The 23,966-nt window shown below is 38.4% G+C and overlaps 1 protein-coding gene across 1 annotated transcript; it reads right to left on the reverse strand.

Annotated features, from left to right (window-relative positions):
* Nucleotides 1–44: 44 nt before the first annotated feature.
* Nucleotides 45–20,368, reverse strand: LOC103052928 (acetyl-coenzyme A synthetase 2-like, mitochondrial). The gene is made up of 14 exons (XM_007433509.4): nt 19,736–20,368; nt 16,240–16,336; nt 14,988–15,187; nt 14,015–14,190; nt 12,438–12,590; nt 9,760–9,907; nt 8,536–8,673; nt 8,149–8,241; nt 7,434–7,546; nt 6,162–6,288; nt 3,953–4,080; nt 2,995–3,058; nt 2,142–2,263; nt 45–718 (listed from the first exon to the last, which is right to left on the reverse strand). Exons 1-14 carry the CDS (start codon nt 20,034–20,036, stop codon nt 542–544), a joined length of 2,037 nt encoding a protein of 678 aa, XP_007433571.1. The 5' UTR covers nt 20,037–20,368; the 3' UTR covers nt 45–541.
* Nucleotides 20,369–23,966: the final 3,598 nt, after the last annotated feature.

The following is a 23,966-nucleotide window of genomic DNA, read 5'->3' on the forward strand; positions in this document are numbered from 1 at the left end:
AGCTCTTACCAAAATGAATTAGGCTATTAGAAGACTTCTGGTGGTCAGCAGGAAGACATGTGCACTTTTACATATTTTGTCTTACATCCTTTAAATTATACGTCCTCCTTTTTCTTTGACAAGCTCCCGAAAATCTTCACATGAAACCTGAAGCATTCTTTTCCTCCCCAAATAAGGTGTAATATAAAGAACCTCTATAAATCTATTTAAATATGGCATTTTTTCCTTAAAGTTTGAAGTTTTCTTCACAACACTTTAGCTGCTCAAAGGTAGAGTCTTAATTTTCTAATATATATAAACCTTGGAGAAAATGGTGAATCATCTAAGGAGTGGTTTGGACAAGTAAAGAATGTGGTGTAGAATATTAAGCAGCATATTCTTCAGCTGTTATTTATAGTTATATTCTCTCCATTCACTGAAAATAAGTTGTTGTCAATGGTGAATAAACTCCCCTTTTGGTTCTGCAGGGGATTATAGGAGTAGAAAGACTGCTATGGCAAAGTAGTATTCTCGTTGCTTCTTGACACCCAAGATATTTGGGCTACTGGCCCTGGTCTTCCTGCAGAAGTTTCTTGTGTCCCTCAATTATCTCTTTCACTGTGTCATGATCATCCAGGGTTGTCAGATCTCCAAGTTCATCTGCTTTGTTTTCCACAATCTTCTTCAGGACTCTCCGCATAATTTTTCCTGAACGAGTCTTAGGCAGGTGTCGAGCTACCTGAACCAGAAAAATGAAAGATTAGAGCACGACCAGGAAATTCACCCTGTAAATATTAATTTGAGAAAAGCTGTACTAGAAATCTTATGAAATCTCACTTCTGTACCTACCTTATTTCCCATGCACATACGAAACACAGTCAAGCATGTCTTCTTCATTGCATGTGCAAATTTAGGAGACTTTGCTCTAGTCTATTTCTTACCAAATTACCGGTGTACAATGCTAACAGAGGAAAAGCTGTTCATTACACAACTGAAGCTATGATACTCTTTCTTTGGTGCATCTTAGCACTTTAGAACTAGTTGCCAAAAAAAGTACACTCAGTATCTCAATTAAATTGATTACTTGCTCAGTAAGCTTTCCAAATTGATCATACAAATGAAGGCCAAAGATGGCTTTGAGGCTTTAGTGTAAGGGCCTATTCTGAAATAGTAAATCTTCAGTGGGAAGATTTATAGAAAGAGTGAACCAAGCACTCACAAGAAGCTGGGAAAAGTCAGCTTGAGATGAAATAAAAGTTAAGGTCTGGAGAAAAATTTAGTTAGAGGCTGTAAGATTCGGGAAGTTCTATAGACTGATGAAAAGATTTATTCCCACAAGGGGTTTTATTGTGATTCTGGTTGAATTCACACATTCTAAACCATGGTTTGCCTAATCATGGATTGTTGAATAAGTCATACTTGTCTGGATTCGCGCAACACACTAAGCCCTAAACTCTGGTTTACAAAGCAGATGGCTAGGTTCACACTATGCCAGAACCAAAGCAACCAAAGGATGGCTCAGCATGTATGAACCTGGTAATAGTGTTTTTAATTGCTGCAAACTAATGCCAAAAAAAAAGTAGGGAAGTTGTATTTCTTTAAATAAATTTGTTGAAAAATTACTTGATTCCTCTTACAAGAGCATTTATGTGTTTGTAAAATATATCAATGAAATCATTTTATAGCCAATTTGTCCATTTAACCTCTAGAAACCCCTAGATTAGGCAGAGCGCTATGGGATTTTTATCCCTGCTCTGATGCTTTTGAAGTGCTTTAGATACTTTTTAAGTTAGCTACAGCTTTCTTTTAAAAAGAACATTATATTCTTAAGCTTGATACTTAAGATATGTTTCATACTTAACTTTTTAGTTTTAACAGTGAAACCATTGTGGTTTGCAAGTTTAGCTAATCGATGGAATGCAAATTGTATAAATAAATCTACAAAAATCTTCTGAGCAAATTATCAGTGATAGCAGAAGAATTAGACTATGCTGAACTTTTTTCTAATTATTAAAAATTTATTTGTAAAAAAAAATGGCATCAGTTATCCAGCTGCTTTGAATTTTCTTGCTTTTATGTTCTTTCAGTCAGACTACAAATATTCATTGTTAGGCAGAAGGTAGATGTGCATTAGGGAAAAAAACCAGTTTGCCTGTTGTTACCTGAACATGGTCTGGTGCTGCATATTTTGCTATCTCTTTTGAAACAAGGCTCCGAAGTTCAGAGCCCAGGTTCTCTTTGGAGAGTTTAGAGCCTTTTTTCAGCACAATGAAAGCATAGGCACCTGTTGAAAAAAAGGAAGAACAAAATAAGCAATCAACAAAACTAGACTTTCACACTGAAGTAGTCTCTCTAGCTTGCTAGAAGCTGAATCCCTTTATCTATTGGCTTCTATTGAGTAGGAACTAAGAGTCCTTTCTAATTTTACTTTTGAGTTCCTGGGTAACTCTTGAAACAATGTCATAGGTACAGATCACATGGAAATAGCTAAGGTGGTTATCACCACTCACACAAGTTCTAGAGTAAGTCCATTGCGAGTGAGGGAAAGATACTATAACTGGGATCTTCCTAAGTTGCCTGGGTCTTCTGACATTTCCTTCATGCTTTAGGAAGGAGGCTTCAGACTGCAAACCTATGCACACTTCGGAGTAAGTCTTACGTTAGCAAAAATGGTACCAAATCCATTTGTTCTTTAGTGCATTTATTGTTCTTGGCCCATGATGTAAGAATCAGAGCATGCAACCTCATGCTTTAAGCATTCTTCTTCTCTTTCTTACTACAAATTTTACTACAGTTGAATTCCATATCTCTTCTCAGCCAAGATTTGAGAACTTGACCTTCACTTCAGTCAGCATTAAGTTACCACATGAAGGCTGTGAGTGGGGCCTATCCCAAGCATGCAATAAATATGCATCATGCAAACAAAAATTCTGTGGGAGATTCATTCCATATGCTAGTGAAGGCAGCGCCTATTAGAGGAGTAGCTGTTACTAGCAGCCAAACTGACTCACCCACCTTCGCCTTTGATCGTATGAGGATATCCAATCACAGCTGATTCTGCCACTGCCTCATGTTTATTCTGGAACATAAACAGGTCTATAATTTACTGCAAGGATCCTGACAGGCTGGCGGAAACATGTGGCTCACTAAGCCTGGTGTAGTCAAAACAAAAGGAATAGAATAGCAAGGCAAGGCTCTGGGGCACCAGCCCTTCCTTCCAGTGCAGGTTAGGTGACAATGTGATAGAACACCTTCCTCGCATGATGAAGTACCTCCAGTGAGACTGTGAACTGTAGATCAAGATGGGACAAGCTTCCACTTTAATGGCAATATGAACCAGAAAGACTATTTTGCAGAAAATGCTTTAAAGCAGTATTTCCAGTGAACAATGTACCCCACAGTGTAATGTTATTGGCAAATTAATGTCAGGTGGATGGAAGAAAGCATAGATGTATATTATCTGGCTAACTATTCTGGTGGCCTTTTGAGTAAGTAATTCAGCAGTTTTATATACGTATATAGGTATGCATACCTCTACTTTTCATTGTAGTAGATTACTGAAGATTCACTGAGAAAATTTCACTACATTTTAAAATTCTGGTATCCCCTTAAATACATTATTTCTATATAATTCTTTATCATTTTTAGGGCCCTGCATATTCTGGATACAAATATTATGCATTATGAAAATTCCAATACTGCGAGTAGAAACCACATATTCTGCGGTCATGATCCACAATTTAGTTTCCAAAAGGAAAATGAGGCAGACATCTGTTCATATCTTTCTGGCAATCAAATTTGCTTTTCATATTTTATTGTTTCTCAGCAATCTCAAGTCAGTGTGGAAGGAACAGTGAAGCATGCAAAGGACTGGAAAGCCTTAAGGGATAGCCTCAAATAGCAGCAGCTGACCAGGCTTAGGCTTCTACTAAGATTTTGTTGTAATGACTGCTGGTTTTCCCATGTCTCTTACCACAACATCTTCTATCTCAGCAGTGCCTAACCTATGCCCACTGATATTGATGACATCATCCAGGCGGCCTGTCAACTGGTAATATCCTTGACTTGTCCGGTAGGCCCCATCCCCAGTAAAGAAATATCCTAGGATGAAAAACAAGGCAAAAATAATATAAGGCAGTGATTTTCTTTCAGAGAGACCAAAGGGTTCCCAAAGGAGATGAACTTCTGAAAAGATTTCTTCTTTGTAACAGATCTTTTATAATGAGCAATACAGTTGAATACAAAAGTTTAGGCACCCTTGGTCAAACTGTATGTTTCAATGAATCCCTAAGTGAACAGAAGCTGATACAACCTCTACATTCACTGAAACATATAATCTGACCAGGGTGCCTAAACATTTGCACAGAACTGTAACTGTTGGATATGTTCCATGGAAAGCCTGGGGCTGCTCCCAGCTATTCCCAGCTATTTTTCACCAACAGCTAAGCTGGTAAACCTGTGCCTCTACTGTACCACTTCAAGGTACACAACACAGTATTTCTCTCCTCCAATTTAAAAAAAATACATATCTAAAGTTAGGCTTAAATTTATCTCCCTAACATCTAGTTCTCTGTGTATGATTTTTACATGAGCAACTGTGATAAAACTGTATACCAGAGTTTATCCCCTTATCTGCTGCTTGAGAGAGCTAAGGCTGAGTCCCTCAAGGTTTTTTTAAACAAATGACCTTTTCTTACCCTTGTAAATCTAACTAGGTAAAACTTGTTTTTTTTTCCTTATCCCTCCTTAGTATATGTTCATGTACTTGCATGTACTTAATTCTTCTCTACTTGTGCAAATATGAAAGCCAACAATTATGTAAAGTATCACAGGGTTTATTCCGTGATTCAGAGAAACCATCACAACCATAGCACATGAGAAATCGTGCTCTGCTTCCTGTGATCCTTCTAATCGTTTTGACACAATCACACCTTCCTGCATGGCTGCTATTTACATTTTTGCATATGAAATGATAAAAAGCATTCAGCTTTACGCTATATAAATTAATGAAAAGGAAGTATTTAGAAGGCCTTCTAGTATCCACGGGAATCACAGAAATGAGGTATCAGTAACGATTAAAATTCAGTCAAAAACTGAGGCCAAAAAGATGCAACAATAGTCACTTAATCAGCAATTAAGTGTGTATGTATAATAGTGTGAGATTCCCAATTCAGCCCAGGACTTTGGGGCATGAAATCTTGCTTTTTGCCCCACCCCTCCTTGCTGTCCCAGCCTAAATCCCTTCCTCTCTCCCGTGGAGAGCAAGGAAGATAACCTTGATGGACATATGCAGGAACCATTACCTAGGCGTTAACATTCAGAAGCACCTCGGGCAAACACCTCCCTAACTTGCTGAACTATAAGGAGGAGGAGGAGGAGGAGGAGGAGGAGGAGGAGGAGGAGGAGGAGGAGGAGGAGGAGGAGGAGGAGGAGGAGGAGATACAGCACAATCTGACTTGAAAGATTCTGTTGTTATAGCCAATCTCAATAAAAGTAATTTTAGCCTTCCTGTGGAGTTGATTTCCTGGCCTGGACTACCTAGGAAGGCTGACAACCGTCTTGTTAACTCACTGTTCTGGACTTTAAAAATGCTTTGGCCCCTTTTGCCTAGGTAATGGTTCCTGCATATCTCTGTCAATGTCATCTTCCTTACTCTCTAGATCTCCAGTGTATTTGAATTAGAAGGAAAGCATCCTTGTTTACAACGCAAAGAATAAGTGCAGAGGCCCAGTCTGCATTTCCCAAAGACCTTCTGGCCCTCTAGGATCTGTATCATACTCCTTGCTCATACTATTTACTTTTATAGGAAATATGCATATAATTGTCACAATTGATAAATATGTGAGTGTGGAGTCCTTGGTACTCTCTGAGCTTGGTTGTTTGCTTGCAGATGTTTCATTACCCTGATGGTGTTACCTAGTCAGATAATGAAACACCTGCAAGCAAACAACCAAGACAGCATCAAGGACTCCACAGTTCGACCCTGAGCCACATATATCCTCTTCTGTTGAAATATATGAGCAGCCTTGTGTAGTTTGGTTCTGACAATAATAAAAAAAAAAATCTGGTTCTACATGCTGTTGTATACAAGGATTCAGAAGGAGGAATTACACCTTCTAACCCATGTTGAGAACTACAATATTACTCTTATTTTCCCTTTCCATCTATACTCTACTCTATACCTGGATATGGCATGAGGTAGGTCTCCAGAAAACGCTGGTGATCATTGTAAATAGATCTTGCCATGCCTGGCCATGCCTGAGAGATACAGAGGGCTCCAGAGACATCATTCTGTGTTAAGACATTTCCCTGGAGAGAGAAAAAAATCATATAAAATTAATTAACTTTGGAAGTGGCCTGCATATTTATTCAGATTAATAGTGAGGCTTATATCAAAAAGAATGCAGCTGAAGGCACATACATCTTTGTCAGTCAGTTCATTTTACAAAATCATGTATTTCCTATCTTTGTTAGGAAAAACTTCTTGTGCTATATGTCCTGCCTAAACTAGCAATAAAAGTCCTTTATAGTTTTCATTTTCCATTGCACTTGTGCTATTGTTGTTCAAAACTCTTATCTGAATGCTGAAAAGCCTGGTTTTTCTTTATACAAAATCTAACCCTTGTAATGTTAGTTAACACTGTAATCTTCATCTTTATATTTGAATCTCTTATTCAATATTCTATAGAAAAACATTTGATTTATGTAGCCTGTATGTTTACCCAGTTCAGTTTCCCTACTTTTTTGACACTGGTGTTGTTTTTCATTGTCTAAATGGATTAGAGCAAGATTGAGTCTGAGTTCCCAAGTGGCTTGTAAATTATGCATTATGACTTAATGATATGTATAAACCAGGTTACTAGGGCTTCATCAACAAATCATGATTTAAAAATTATAGTTTACTGTACAGGAATATATGAAGCCAGAAAACATTACACAGAACTAAAATAAAACAAAGACTTCAGCCTTCACATCTTGACCTCACCAGAAAATCTTCATGCAAAGCCATGTTTGAACTTATGGTACTGTATAACTAATACATAGCAATAATACTCAAATAGCACCACTCGTGTACATATTGCTTTACAAAGAACAGGTACACTAAATCCCAATATAAGACACTTGCAATCTCAAGTAGATACAGAGAAAAACTAGAAAGAAGGTGGAATGGAAACAGGGTAAAGATATATTATTATTTCAATTACACATTGGTTTAATGATAATATGCAACAGTATTAGGAGACATAATCTAAACACTTTTATTAAACAAGACTTTTGGGGAGAGATTTAAAGGAAATGAGAGAGGTGGTCGTTTCCAGAAAGAACCATTCAAGGAAAGTAAAGGGAAAATGGATAGTATAGAATTATTGCTTTAATGCTGATCTCTTTTTTAAGAACGCATGTGAGTTGAAAAGTGGATTATAAATTCTCTGACTGATAAATTAAAAATATACTTTATCATCTAGAAGAGAAGGTCTGATGCCAAAGAATGCCCTCATGGCCATAGCTGGAACAATCTCATCTTCAGGGTTTGAAGGTCGAGGAGCAATACAGATGCCTCCTGTTTCTGAAATGAAGGAAGAATAATGAGGGAATGCTAATAAGAAAAGCTTTCTCCTCTTTACGATCGCTGCTTTGTGAATGAAAATTCCTCATATTTGTTCATGCTACAAGTTATGCTTCTGATCTCATAGTTTGAAGAAAAAGAAAACATTCCTGGTTGTGTCACTAGAATATTTTTGCAGATATGCCTATGTATAGGAGCTCTATTCCCATACATAGAAATCTTAATCAATGTAACTCAGCTGTTACCATCATGAGTCTTTGTTTAATTTGTTTTTGTAAAGAATTTTGGGACAGGATATTTAAATCCTTCATCTCTATCTCTCTTGGCACATAAGGCACCATGCATGCTAATCTTTGCAAATAAATACTATACCTAAGGAATCAAGCAACGATTACTTCTCCAAAAATAGTGAAATTGTTTATTTATTTATTTATTAAATATATATGCCGCCCATCTCCCCCAGAGGGTGACTCTGGGCGGCTTACAATTAAAACAATAAAAATATAAATATCTATATTAGAATAACTAATAACAGTTCTATATAAAAAGCCTATATACAATTCAAGATGCTGGGGGGGGGGGCAGAATTACATTCTTCCTACCAGTTTGCCACCATGTATCAACTACAGGGCACCGTCTATCTCCAACCACATTGAAGTACCACTCCCAGGCTTCTGAATTGATAGGTTCTCCCACTGAAAGAAGAGAGGAAAAGTGAAGTAACTTGTAAGGAAAAAAATAATGGTTTGGTACATACATTTTGTTAAGCCAGAACATGTTTTGGTTTTGGCTTAGTGTTATGTGTGCATAGCTTAGTGTTATATACATATCACTTTCAATAACATTTTTACAAATTATGGTTTAAAAAACACCGACTTAGCAAAGTATGTGAACCAGGCCAATATGGATTTAACACTTCTCCCTGCTCACCAAAATATATACAAATTCTTTGCCAGAATGAAGAAGTTTTTGGCTGGCTTAAAACTCACCTGATCCAAGAATTTTGAGGGAAGACCTGTCATATTTCTTTACCCAGTGATTTCCATATTTAAGAAGAAGGCGAATTGCTGTTGGGGCTCCATAAAACTGATTTATCTTTAATCTCTCCACAGTTTCCCAATAACGCCCTGAAATGACAAACAAACCCCTTTACCTGGTTCATATTTACAACATGTTGTACTTTTCAAATATATAACGCCAAAATATAAAGCTGAAGTAGACCAAGTGTCATGTTTTAATTCTGGATGAGACACATGAATAAAAAGGGTTCATACAAAATAGATGAATAATTAATATTATATGAACTTGTAAAGAAAACGCATATGAAAATATCTCAGTTTTTCTCAGATTCTTTAAAAATCAAACTGATTGTGAAATGCAATGGAATTCATTTTACTTGGAAAAAATGGGAAACTAAAACCGACATGTTCATCCATTCCATCCCTTGACATGCCCTCCATTATTTCCAGTGCTTTTCCCCCACTCACAAAAGACAATTCATTTCCAAGTCTTTAAAGAATGAATATCCTTTTCATTGCCAATACAAAGTTAAATGCTATTGCAGTGTTAATAAAGTTAAAACAAGGCCTAGTGCAATGAGTGAGTCCACCAGTGATTTCTGGACATTATCCATTTAGAAGGCATAGAAATTAAGCATTTAGTTGCAGGCACTGCCACAGCAATAATGATGTGTAAAAAGCTATTATTTGAAGTGTTTCTGTCCATAAAACACAATTTCTGCTATGTTCCCACTTGTTATGGACTATAGCTCCCATCACTCCTAACCTGCACACTTCTGTAATCTAACAGATATGAGAAGGCAAGGGAAAAGGGAAAAACAGTTTTAGCTTCTATTAATTTTAGTACAGCACCTCCAGTAAACATAGCATTTTGAAGAATAACCCTAACATAAGTATATAGACAGTAGAAGAAGCCAGGTGATGGAAGAAAGACAGGAAAAGCAATGATAATGACCACAAGAGAAGAGAAGCAAGAATAGTATGTAATGAGGTAACAAATTCAATTATTAAGGATGTTATCTTGAAGCCTTTGAAAATGGGCTGTATACAAATAAAGTAAAATAAAATAAAAGGTATCTGAGCCATGAATTAGTCTACTGATTAGATTTAAACCATATGTTACTGTGGCTATCTCTGTCTTGTACCAACACCCCATTGCTTAATCTTTTTAAAATTCTTAGTATTATTTTTTACCTGGATTAGGATACACCGGAGTGCTCTCAAAAAGGACTGTAGTTCCTCCATTGCACAAAGGTCCGTATACCACATAACTGTGTCCTGTGATCCAACCAATATCTGCAACGCAGCCAAAAATATCTCCGTCGTGGTAGTCAAACACATACTGCAGAAAAATGGGCAATATGAGACAGAAGCAGCTTTCTCCTTTCCCAATGTGCTGATGTAATGTATACATACTCCAGGTATCACTGTGCTTCAGTTACCTGAAAACTGGCAAACCTTCTTATTAACTTTCCCCAATCAGGTAACCTCCAGGTACAGTATTAAGGTATGACCCCCAATTCCCCCTGTCACATGCTACTATCTATGGTCAGATACACATTGGGAAAAAACAGCGAGGAAGAGACTATCACTTTGCTTGAGGATTAATGTGAGATTCCCTTATTAGCAATATTGTCAAGATGTAGCCACTACATCTATTTAAGAAAGGAAAAGGGGCTTCCCTTCCTTTGCCATTTCTATCAAGAGGTACCATGAATACCAGTTTCCATCACACCATTTTTAGGATTCGCCTGAGCAAAGTGAGAGAGGACTTTTCCTAACCTTTGGTAACTTCACATAATACTGACAATATTTGCAAAGTTTCATTAACTTTCATGAAAAATTAAATGTACAGATATAAGTTCAATAGAATATTCTCAAATACCGTATTATACTCTAATATGAAGTAAAGAGATAGATAAAAGAAAGTGTGAACAAGCCTTATAATGAATGAAAGAAGTAGCAATTAAAAAAAAACAAATGTGAAGGAGAAGGACATATATAATCTTTGGAGTCACAGCCTGTTTTCAAAGCAATTTTTAATCTCAGTGGTAATAAATGTGACATGGCCATCTGGTCACACATATTTCTTTTGCTGCTTTAAGAGAGTTAAATCAAACTCTTTCATTCCATGCATTGCCTCTAACTACAATTAACCATTCCACAGGTGTTCTTCATGCTAAAAGGAGACATCGTGGTTTCTTCTGCTGAACTGGTGTGGTCCTGGGCTCTTCTTTACAGTCCTCTGAAACTTTCCAATCCAAGTTTGCTTTAAAGATTAAGAAATCACTAGAAGTGACAGCAGGGAACTTGAAGTTGTCCATGAACAGCACAAGTAGTACCTAGACAGCAAATGAAGCAGGCTGTCTGCTCACCATGTCACAGACTTCCCAACTATGATGAGACACACATTATTTCTAGATTTCTATCTTAATATATAAATTAACATTTGCAAATTGCAATCCTCTTCTGTCTTCTTCCTGATGTCAGCATGCGACTCTCCTCTAATGAACAATTACAGGCCCTGTGGCAACTAGTTGGGTCAAACAGTTCAGCCTCCCGACCACAAAAAAACAATGACAGCATTTCCCAAGACTCTGTTTCCAGAATGTAGTTGCTGAAATTTTAATACAGCTTTGGAACAAAGTTAAAGTATCTTTGGAAACAACTGCCTTGCAAAACTGATCCAGTAACTGATCCAGAAACTTTTTCTGTGGCCTGACACTTATTATTTCACTTCCTGACTTCTTGCACAGCAGAACATTCTCTAATGCACTATTTTTAGTTTCTTGGCTGTTGCTATTGCAGCTGTTACTGAAAACAATGCTGCTCCAAGCCCTCTCTTCACTCCCCTTTCAAAATCCATTGTACTAGATGAGGATTCCAGAGAGGAACTGTGGGTGAAAGATCGCTCTGTTTGCAATGGAAACTTGACATTCTCTGGGTTGGTTTGGTTTTTGGTTTTTTTTTTCTTCAGTAGGAAGGCGCCACTGTGAGTGCTGTTTCCAGCTGGGAGACAAGAGCAAGAATTCATTTCAGAGTTCTCTTGTGGTTCCTAATGGCACTCGGAACTAAGAGCTGAACCACACAGTTAAAGTACTGTGACCAATACCCCAGTCTTTTTTCCTTTGCTTTTACAAAAATACAAGTTTGGGATTGCAAATGTTATTTGCAGCAACACAATTAACTGTTTTTATAATTAAATGATCATATCTCACTGCAGTTGCTTTTTTTTTTCTTGTAAAGTGAACATATGAATCTTTACATGCTGGAAAGGTGGAGATGTCACACTATATCCTATGATGAAGGGATCTGTAAATTTGTCTGATGCCAGCATATCTACTCAAAAGTAAATCCTACAATGGTGCTACATTCCACATTAATATAGGATCAATCTGCGAGACTGACTACTAGCTACCAAGGCTATCAATTCCCATTTATTTGGGAATAAGCCCCATAGAGCACTGTAGAGTTTGATTTGGATATTCATGCCTAGAATATAGATATTTCACCGTAATTCTGTACATACTTACTTGGAAATAAATTCTGCTGAATATAATGGAGCTTCTGAGTAAACATGCAAAGTAAACATTAGTAAGAATACTAATCTAATGTTCGTAAGAAATTTGTTTAAATATTTTACAACAATAAGCGTGCATGTGAAAAACCACTTTTGAATAGCCTGCTGGCTACCGCCTGATTTGCTACCTGCTCAGGCTTTGCTTACTCTCAATGCTGTGTGACCCTTAATCTACCCCCATGAAGAATTACAGTGGACAGGGTAGCCAACAAAGAAAAGAAAATGCCACAGAATGTAACTGTCCTTGGGGAATTGCAAGTTACCCCCATGATGTACTTTTCTGCATATCTACCTTATGTGTGAGGGCAGCAAACAGCAAATAGCCTGCCTGGGAGTGGACCAGGCCTTTGGGTTTTCCAGTACTTCCTGAAGTATAAAGGAGGAACAGTAAATCTTCACTCTCCATGGCAGCAGGTTGACAGGTTACATCCTCTTTCATCATCTCCTGTCACAGGAAGCAGAGAATCTTTCTCAGTAGGCTCTCCTCAAAACCTCTGGGATCTTCTCTAGTTCTCTCTGTACCAATGGCCAAACTGATAATGAGACTTGGCGTGGAACACAGCCTCCACATGCTCATTTTTACATAGCAAACTTCTAGCTCTCAAGGCTGAGCAAAGAATCTTGACCCCTTACCCCCAAGAAGTTGCTTTCCATAGCTAGCATTGCTTATACCAACCCTTGTTCCTTCTTTCCTTCTGTCTCTAATGAAGACTGGTTTCCTTCATAGCAATTAATTACAGGTAACTAGGTCCTAGGACAATACAATAACCATTACTTCACACTGAATCTTTCATTTCATTTTATGTTAATTGACATGGCTGTAAGTGACAGGTTTATTATCACCTTTACCTTGTCTCTAATATGTACTTTCCAAGTTATTCTTTTACTCTTCTACATTTTTGAAACCTGGGTGTTTTGCCCCATGGGGCAAATGTTAGCTTTAAGGGTGATTTTAATTAGAGAACTACTGTAAAAAATATGGGTTAGATGTCCCTTCCCCAGTAATGAGATCCCAATCAATACTGGGAGGACAAAACTGCTATTTAAAACAACTACCAAAATACTTAACAAATGGCTAAAAAGAGATTTGAAGAGATTTGGATGTGCCTTAGGAATTTTAGGAGATACAATTTGGAGTCATAGATGAGCACTCTAACAACACTTTCTCCACACTTCTTTTCATGCACTTACTTGTAAATCCCTAACTCTGAAAAAACCCAGTTACCTTATATAGTAAAATCCAGGAACTCTGGCTTACTATTACTCAGTAAAACACAACAGTATCCCTGGGTCAGATGAGAGACTCAAATCTTGGAGGGAAACCAAATTCAGACCTATTCTGCCTTCCTCCTCCCTGTGCAGGAAATCCCTTAGAGAAATGAAGATGCTGGGCATTTGCTCTAAATGCACCCAAACTTTTTATAAGATTAAGAGGCAGAAAAAGGGCGCCTGAATTGCTGCCTAGTGCAGAGGGAATGGAGAAAAAGAGAGAAAATTCATGGAGGAGGGAAAAGGAAAGGGAAAAGAAGGGATAAGAAAAGGGAAGGAAATGAGTCTGGGAGGCATCTTACTTAGTGCCCTCTCAGTCCTGGCATATCATTGCAAGCTTGTTTGTTAACTTATATTACGATATTGAGGCACAGTTCTCTAATTCAGACGTAAAAGGAAAATCTGGGTTAATGAAAGCTAAGTCTTAAGGCCAAATGTGGCCTGGAGGAAGAAAAGGAAAGAGAAACGAAAAGGTAGCAATGAGTGTATGAGTACAACACTCCTCCTCCATGAGTTCATAAACCATGGAAACTGGGGAAACACAACCTATAAGTGGAGTACTGGATCTCTTCTTCAGATGATGTAAGGAATATTACTCACCTCCTCCAGTGGTATATCTAAATCAGACATGAGAATCTTCTCATCTGTCCTTTTTGAAACAAAAACTCGCTTCACTGCCGGACACAATTTCACGGCCTGGTCTACTGTCTGCTTTAGTTCGACAATCTTGCCTCCTCTCAAACCTTGGTTGACTGTGATCACTGTTTCAGACTGAGCTGAAAAAGGCAATCCCCCCCCCCACACACACACACAAAATAGTATGAAAAGTTATGCTTTTCCTTTTATCATAGCTATATGATAGCTTCTCCTACTTTGTATTCTAAGGGAGAATTCTTCTAGTAAATTCTTCCCCTCCCTGGGTAGAGTATATTTTCACAAGTGTATTTTTTGTTACAGATTAGAAATGGGCTCAGAAGTATTTGGGAATTTCTTCTAGTTTGTGTACTTAAGGGTTATTTCCAAAACAAATAACAGCAGTGTGCATTGGAGGGGGAAGTAATCTGAATTCTCCTTTCCTATTTCATGGTCCCAACCCAGACCTTCACCCAGACCCAATTACTGCTATTTACTACTCCCACACACACATGCAACAAATACACAACTGTTATTACATTAACATCTTTGTGAGTTTGTCCTTAATTTACGTTGTAGCCATGGCCACATATATGGAGGGAAAAGTAGTCCGTTGGAGTCTGAGAATTTGAGAGCAAGAGATGGAGAAAGAATGAGCATCAGCATCAAAAGACTATCTTCCTTTTTTAGTCAAATTATAAAATATGCACTCTTAGGTCTTCAGTTTCTACTGCTTTACTAAGAGCAGAAGTCTTTTTAAGCTAAGATATATGCTTTCCTTTCTGCCAGCACTGGAAGAATGAGGACCTCAGTATGTTAAGAATATTGTTTGTGGTTAAAAACAACTCAGACATAATCATACTTTTGGACACCATAGTGGTCAACTAAGCCTGAAAAGAAAATAGAGGAAGAAACAACATGCAGCATTGGTAGTACTTACCATCTTGGATCCTGTCAGCTAATGCGACAGAACTGAATCCAGCAAATACTACTGTGTGTATTGCTCCAATCCTGGCACAGGCCAACATGCTCACCACAGCCATTGGACAGGAAGGCATGTAGATAGTGACTCTGTCACCTTTCTTTACTCCCTGCCGCTTTAAGGTGTTCCCAAGTCGACATGTCAACTCTAGCAATTCTCTGCCCAAAGAAAACATGTAGTAGTTTTGGTAAACACTTATTATTCCACTAGACATCTCCAAATCAAGGTAACGGAGAGCAATAACAATGGAGAACAGCTTTTATGAACTTTGGTCTTCATTACAGGTAGTCCTCAACTTATGACCACAATTGGGACTGTAATTTCTGCCACTAAGCAATGCAGTTGTAAAGCGAGATGTCATGTGACCGCATCGCTTAGCGACAGCAATCCTGGCAATCCCCCTTGCCATCGTTAAGTGAATTTCACCAGCCATTAGCTGAGGACCCACCCAATCCAAGTTGTTCCAGGCTTGGTACCTCTCAGACCTGAGCCTCAGCGAGGTAAGGTAAGCCTCCAACTCTCCCCACCTGCCTATCTCCCCCCCTTTTGGAGGCCCTGCCCCCTGCCTTGTGGGGCAGCAAGCAGCCCCAGAACCACATGGCTCTGGGGCTGCTTGCCATGTCCCAGGAAGCCACAACTGCTCCAGCCCACCGTGCAGTTCTGGGGCTGCTTGCCATCCCGCAAGGCAGGATGCAGGGCAGCCAAAAGAGCAGAAATTAGGGGGGGGGGGCAAGATAGATGGGTAGGGGGAGTTGAAGCACCCCTGCAGTCGTATGTGCGGGCAGGCTGCCAAGTGCCCAAATTTTGATCATGTGACTGCGAGTGCACTGCAACAGCCATAACTTTGGGGACCAGTTGTAAATCCAGTTTTTCAGCACTGTCATAACTTTGAATAGTTGCTGAACGAATGGTCATAAGTCGAGGACTACCTGTACAGTACTATATATCTCCTATTCAAATTAGGAGGAATAGAAAGGACCTCTCTTTCTGAAACTCAGAAAGCAAGCACTCTGTCTCTACTAGTACTGGGCTGTATGAATCATTGATCTGACTTTTAATAAAGTAATATTGACATTTCAATTCAAGTCTTTTTCCTTCTCTAGAAGCCTTGGACTTGGCTGAGACCAAAAAAGCAAGTGTTAACCATTAAGAAGATTCACACCTCTCAGAAGACTGAAACAGATGGATAGAGAAAATTATAAGTAATGACCTGTATGTAATTCGGTCTTCTTGCCCAGGCTCATCTTTCTCCCAGATCAAGGCTACTTTATTTGGATTTTTGTGGACATGTCGATCCAGACAGTTAACTGAAAGAAAATACAATTCTCATTGTTACACACTCAGCCATCTGCAGCAGCTGTTACTATAACCATCATAAAATTAATGCTGATGGCTATGCCAGGTTTCTCCAATCAAATGTTCTATGCTAAGAATCCAGCACTAGCAATACGTGCAAAATTAACAATTGGTACATGAATTGTACAACCTAAAATCAAACTCTGCAAGTTGCCCTGTCCAAGGTCATCTATGTAGGTCATGCCAACTATAAAACCTACTATTGATTTTCACAACTCAAGAGTTCTAGAATCTAAAGTTAATCATTTGCACAGCCTCAAACAAATCTTAGTAAATTAACTGCATAGCCCATAAATACATTTCAGAATTTAAATTATACATTTAACTTTTTCTTGAAATAACTAGGTCTTGATTAACTGCATTATTTTAATTTTACCTGTGTTTTTAATCTTGTTTATATAACCCACTCAGAGCACACTTGTTACTAGTAGGATTAAGAAACAAAATAAATTCTGTTACACAGATGCATTCTACTTCTAAGCAGTGAACATTTTCAGGGCTTCTAACACTTAACTCCTTATTTAAATAATGATTTCATTCATTACAGAAAATGTACAATGCCTCTGTAACACAAGTTTTAGAAAGTGCAGCTGTAAATCTAGTTTTGCACACAGAGGGTCATGTGAGTGAAGGAACCAAACTCTCCATTAAGTTTACTTGGATTTTGCATTCCAATGCTTCAGGCAGGTCTTCTTGTTTTTTTTCTTCCCAGGACGAGTCATTTCAGCTACTGGAACTGGACCAGGAGAAAAATGCCAGCTCAACTCTGTTAATTCACACAGTACCCTATCTCACTTGCTTCTGGCTTTACATCTGAATGAGGCAAGTCAAAATGGCCACCTCTGACAAATTTATTTTGACCCTTACAATAACAGTGAATGTACATTTTTACTGCAGTGTTTATTTTTTCTCCATTCATTGCGTCACTGACACTAACTGAACAGTCATTCCAGTCTGCAATTCCCATCATTTGGGAGCACCTGATTTGGGGCTTGTCAATCACATGTTATGTTTAGTGTGTTTATTTAGTAGACCATAGTTAAGTAAACCATAGTTTATTGCAATGTGTAAAGTCAGCCATTGACCCAAAGCTAAATCACATTGTGATTTAATATGCTGTGTGAACCCAGCCACTAGGTGCAGGAGTGAGGTAGACAAAATACAGGTAGTCCTCGCTTAATGACCATTTGTTTAGCGACTGTTCAAAGTTTAAAGTTACAACGGCACTGAACGAAGGGACTTTTGACATGTACCCAAAGTTATGGCAATCTGGGCCCTTGGCAATTGGTTCGCCCTTACGACTGGTTGCCAAGCACCTCGTGATCATGTGATCGCCATTTGCAATCTTCCCTGCCAGCTTTTCCAGAAAGTCAATGGGGAAGCCGGCAGGGAAGGTCACAAGCCACTGCCGCCTGCTGAGAGGACTCCCTCTCATCTCTGGGGGGTGGCTAAAAAAGCTCCATGCCGAAGTCCAAGCAGGATTTCAGCATGAAGCTTTTTCAGCCAGCCCCAAAGCTCCTTGTGTTAAATGCCCGCGCATAGGCCATTTAGTGCTCCAAACTTGGTGGCTGCCTGAAACAGCTTCGTACTGAAATCCAAGCAGGATTTTCAGCCCCAGAGTGGAGAGGCTTGGCTGAAAATCCAAGCAGTTTTGAGGCCTTTGCACATACCACATCCCCACTCAATTGTCGAAAGCCAGCAGGAAATTGCCTCATCTAATGACTGGGGCATTCACTTAACAATGGCAACTGGCACTGCGGTCACTAAGCGATGCAGTCAGGTGATGTTTCACCTAATGACCACATCACTTAGCAACAGAGGTTCCTGTCCCAACTGTAGTCATTAGGCGAGGACTACCCATATGCCCTGTTTTTAAAAATTACAGACCTAGAAGGAATGGTAGAATCATAGTTGAATGCACCTGATATAGAAAATCCATTTCTATTGCCTCATTGCTGGCAGGTGGATGCTGAAAGTCCTGGAGAACAAGTACCTGACAGCCAGAGGATAGCAGCAAATATTGTTCTTAATCTTCAGAAAGGAGGGAAAAGAGGATCCAGACAGTAACAGACCAGTAAGTCTCCTATTGATACAGCTATCTGTTGTGGATGTTTTAATTTGGATCCCTGAAGGGAGAACAGGTGTTGCTGAACAGCCTCTTCTGCTCTATGATTCTAAGAAAACTGCTGTAGCTTAGAATATTTTTATATAGAAGAGTTATATTTAGCATGTGTGTGTGCGCTGTTTCGTTTTTGTAATGTTAGGATTATGCCACATATATTAAGATGATATATTTTAAAAATATGTGCAGGAACCCTGATTATGATGGTTCATAGGAGAAAGAACTTAGTAGTTTCTGTAAGCATCACCATGTTTTGTCCAAGAAACATTAGTTCAATTGAAATGTGGCTTATTATTACACAATTTTTACTTATTTATTAATATTTCTATGCCATTCCATTTCTTCGGGTTCTGAGCAGGGTACAATCATCAGAAAAGAGATTAAAGCTGCCAAAAACCTATCTGATAGGCTAGATGAAAAACGTATACAGTAAATATATACAATAGATGATTGAAAAGACTTGAGCTGTATGCTGTAAGCAATTTACTTATGCTGGAATCTAAGGAACCCTGCTTTTTCACACACACATTTTGTATTCTGTGATCTGCGCATTTTTGCATTGTATTGCCATCAACTATCTGATTATATTACAGATCTTTTAGTTATTTTAAACCTGCCCAAAACAGAAACTACATTTTAAAAAGTATAAAAGCTTGAGCCACTTTTTTAACAAACCAGTAAAATGCAAAAATAGATAAGTGCTTCTAAAAGATATTTTGCAGACCACATTCATCCCAAGGTCAGTTAGATCAATGTTTTCTTGAATCCAGCGCAAGAATAAATGACATTTTACGGCTTATTCTGCTTTTCCGTATTTCATGTTCCTTTTTTGTCTGACTTTTTTCCAAAGGTAGAAAAACAGGGACAGTTCACATCATTTTAATCCTTCCAGTAAGTAGGCTACAGTAGTCTGAAAAACAAAGAGCTTCATAGGTAGGAAGAGTTTTAGATCCACACTACAGTACACTAGTCATGCAATACTCACTGTTCTCCATCCCCTCCAATATTTTGCTACTTTCTTAAACTACATTCAGAGTTTGTTTAGGAAGGATCAAGTGCATTAATTCTCATGGTATTCAAAAACAGGGGAAAATGAGTGGAATGCTGACTCTGGCAAAATTTAAAAACAGAATTTTAATAGACCCAGTATTGAAATATCCCGGACTGCAATGTTTTCTTTTTCCTTCACAAGCAGAGAGAGACAAAGAACAGCTGAATTTCTACTTACCGGCTACGTTAAGCTGTCCTCCGAGGAACCAGGACACGTGGCCCTGCTGAAAGTTACAGTCACTAACAGAATGAAAAGGATTGCTCCATATAAGCCGGTTTCTCGCTAGCGCTCCCCAGAATACATCTGCTTGCTCCACTGATAGCTGGTATAGTTCTTGGTGATTCCTTGGTCCAGGAAAAGCTGTGGCTTCTGGCATGTATGCAGTCAAGGGACTCCTGCTCCATGCTCTTCTTTGATAAGAACATTTCTTTCCAAAGGCAATTTTGGAGAAGCAAGTTCTAACCAGCAACCAGGCCATGATTCTAGGGTGTAAGAGTATCCTTTATTTTTACCCAGAGAAAATCTTCAAGCATAAATTCTTACTGGCAAAAGTAAAAAAATAAAAATATTTGTCCCTGCCACTAGGAAATGTGGTCCCACTAGGTTTCCCAGAACCAGATGGTAAATCCACATTTAAACTGAGAATTCAAGAATGTCATACTCTCTTCCAGAAACATACACGTATACTACTCTTCTAGAGAAACATAAGCAAAGGAAATCCAATCCCTTTTCAGGGAGGAGTAGGAGGTGGGATTTAGTACTGCCTAACTAGAATAACCTTCAGGCTAATCTGAATATGCTCCTGTCTGAATCCAGCTGTGGCTGGTACTCACATGCACGGTCACATTTTATTCAAATTGGACCACGCTGGCTCAGATCCTTTCTGTACATTCTTGTCTATATAGAGGCTCAGTCTTACTTCTGTCATCTGCAAGCAACTGAGGCTCCCAGGCATGTGAAAAAAATAATCTATTCATAAAAGATGACAGGCGCTGGTGTGTGGAATGTATAGATAGCAACAGGCCAATTTATGATAAAAAGGAGACTTTGGTTTTATTACCTTCATTATGTTCAAGCATGTTCTTTTCCACAACAATCGACTCAGTTATTATACACAGAATTTGCCAGGAGTTATAGCTCCTTGTTTCAAAGTGTTTTACACTGGGAAATTCCGGGGTTACTTAGAAGAGAGGCAATTTTAAACTTATGAGATCAGTGAAAGCAGCCAAGTTTTCCTGAAAGACAATTGCCTTTTATCACTGAAAATGCTCTGCCATATATCAGGGGTTCTTTTTTAAGATACATAATATCTGGAGTAAGTGGTGCAAGGATGACACTTCAACAGGTCTTACTGGTAGTCCACATTGATGTAGGTTATGTCTCAGAATCCCTTGATGGATAAATTCACGTGGAAGCGTTCTCTGCTATAGCTGTAAAACTGATGAGCATTTTTGCAACAGGTCTCTCTCTTTCATCCAGTACAGTATACTTTTACTTTCTCTGTGTCATAAGCTGAACATTTTATGTTGTTCCATAGCACACAATCGGATCCAAGTCTGCTCCTTTTGTTTTGAATGGCAGTCTTGATAAACTGACAAACTGTGAAAGAAGGAGGAGATAAAGTGTCATAGACACAGAGAACTCCTAAGACTTCTTTACAGATGTCACTTCTCAGACTGGCTCTGTGCTTCTGCAGTCCTATGTTATAGTCTCTGTCGGACAGCTGAACCCATTTATTTGCACTTCAGGTGCTGTTCAATAAGAAACAAACTCTGCATTTAGAGTTTAAAGGGTGGATTTTTGTGAAGTTTAGGGATGGGCTGAAATCAATCCCTCTCTCAGTAAGATACTAAAGCACTGAATGCCAGGCTAACTAACATAGCTGATTTTAATTGATCAAGAAGAGACTTATTGGTTCAACAACCCTCTTCATAGTATGTATGAATGCTACATACATACACAAGTTTTTGTTTTTCAGGATAAGTAACATGATGAACAGTGCAGAAAAGGAATATGAAATAGTAAGCACAAGAATAAAAAAGATAAAACATAGCCAACATTAGTTTGGACCAGCACCATTTATTATACCTGTGCATACCTTTCTATTCTTGCAAACCATCCTTACTTCCCAATGTCCATACAACAATTCATGCATTTCCATTTGTTCCTTAAGCATCTCACCATTTTTAGGATCTCATCAGCTCCATCCAACCATCAATTTCTCAGTCTTCCATTTTCTCTTGACCAGTTCACTCTTCATTCACATATTTATTTTGCAGTTCAGTCCTCATACATTCTTTTTATATGACTAAACCATTCTAATATATAAAATACACTCACTTGCATATTCAATGCATAACTCTTTTACATAACCATTTTTGCTTCTTTCAAACACATTCATTCTTCAGAACAGAGAAAAGCTACCCACTATCTTTCTAACAGCATTTGCACATCTTTGACTTTGGCCCAGTCATTCTCTCTTAGCCCTAGGAAGGAGGCAATGGCAAATCACTTCTGAAATCTTGCCAAGGAAACTGCAGGGACTTGTCCAAGCAGTTACCAGGACTTGAAGGCACCTTATCTATCTATCTACAGTATCTATCTATCTATCTATCTATCTATCTATCTATCTATCTATCTATCTATCTGATATCTATCCATCCATCCATCCATCCATCCATCCATCCCTCCCTCCCTCCCTATGTAGGCACTTTCTGTTTCAAATCCTAATTGTTACTCATTTCCCAGGCATTATGCTGGGAAAACTGTAAAAACAAAAAGGGGTAAATACTTGTGTCTGGCCAAGGAGCCTTCCTTATCTTACTTTGTTGACAATGTAATAGTATCTGAGCTTGTTTTTATATACATGTATGTATGTGACTACATGTAGTATAGATGGGGCAGTAGTGCAGATTAATTAGATTGCATATCAAAACAAAGCATTTGAGCTGCAGCCACCCACTATTTTTAGCTTCTAAAACGTGAAACCAAAAGCATACTTGGACAAAAAGAAAGATGGCGTTAAAATCCTGCTTTGCTTTGCAGGATGCAAGCTTTTAATTTTTTTTTTTTAATTTTTTTTTAATCAGTCAAGCAGCTTAATGTTACATCTGTATCCAACCAATTGTTAACAAAATAATGCAGCATAATGTGTGAACTGGTTCTAACTATACCTGCCAAATGTGCAGATGGATTTCCCTAACTCATATAATGCAGAGCTTGATCCCTCAGGTCACATTCAGACTCCTTTCAAGCCCCCCCCCATATGTTTTATTTTATAATCAAATTCATAATGTAGAATCATAGAGTTCAAAGGGGCTATTTAAGCCACTAAGTCAAACCTCCTGCAAGCATCCAAATTGCAGCATCCTATTTTTGAAGACAGGAATATTGGCTTTCCTCCAGTCATCTGGCATTTGATCAGTTATCTGGGAATTCTCAAATATATTAACTAGTTTCTTCTATATGCTAAAATGCAATTATTCTAACCCTGGAATTTTAAATTTAATGTAAATAGGTATTCCCTGTCTTTATCAATTTCAAGGTTCTGCCCTGTATTTTAATCCTGCTATGTTCCTTGGTAGAATAGATAAGAATTTGCTGCCGAATCTGATGCAGCCCCATCTAACTCTGCATTTGATTTCTTACGATGGCCCATCAATTCTGGGATGCTCACTGCAAAAGACAGAGACATACTCCTCTTCCACTGTATCTCTCCGCAACTTGTATTTGAAGGCATGCTTCCTCAATCCCAAAAGTAACACTGAGTCTTTAAGATAAGTAGATTTCAATAGACTTGCCCTCCATGAATTCATCTAATCCCTTTTTAAAGCCATCCAATTTAGTGGCCATCTTCATGTCTTGAGGCAATGAAATCCACAGATTAATTATGTGCTGAGTAAAAAAAAAACTTTCTTTTATGTGTTTTGAATCTCCTTCCAATCAGCTTCATTGGATAATCCCTGGTCCTAACATTTTCAGAGAAGACAATTCCCTGTTCACCTGCTCTGTGCCATGCATGATGTTATATATCTCAATCATGTCCACCCTTAATCACCCTTTTTCTCAGATAAAGAGTCCCAAATGTTCCAACTTTTCTCATAAGAAATGTCTTTCAACCTGATCATTGGTTCCCTCTTCTGCAGGTTTTCCAGCTCTTATATTCCTTTTCAGTTGTGACCAGAACTACATATAGTGGTCTAGATACAGATAAATTTCTGATACTGCAATGACCTGAGACAAATTAGTCTCAGGTCATTGCAGTATCCGCAATTTCAGTTTCAGTCCCTTTTCTAATGATCCCTAGTATGGAGTTTGACTTTTAACAGCTGCCACACCTTGAGTTGACACCTTCATTGACCTATCTACCCTAACCCCAAGATATTCTTTGTGATTTGTTTACAGATAA

Source organism: Python bivittatus, unplaced genomic scaffold (genome assembly GCF_059951505.1).
Source record: "Python bivittatus isolate LINGU-HERP-01145 unplaced genomic scaffold, Pbiv_v1 ctg000480_np1212, whole genome shotgun sequence".
NCBI lineage: Eukaryota > Metazoa > Chordata > Lepidosauria > Squamata > Pythonidae > Python > Python bivittatus.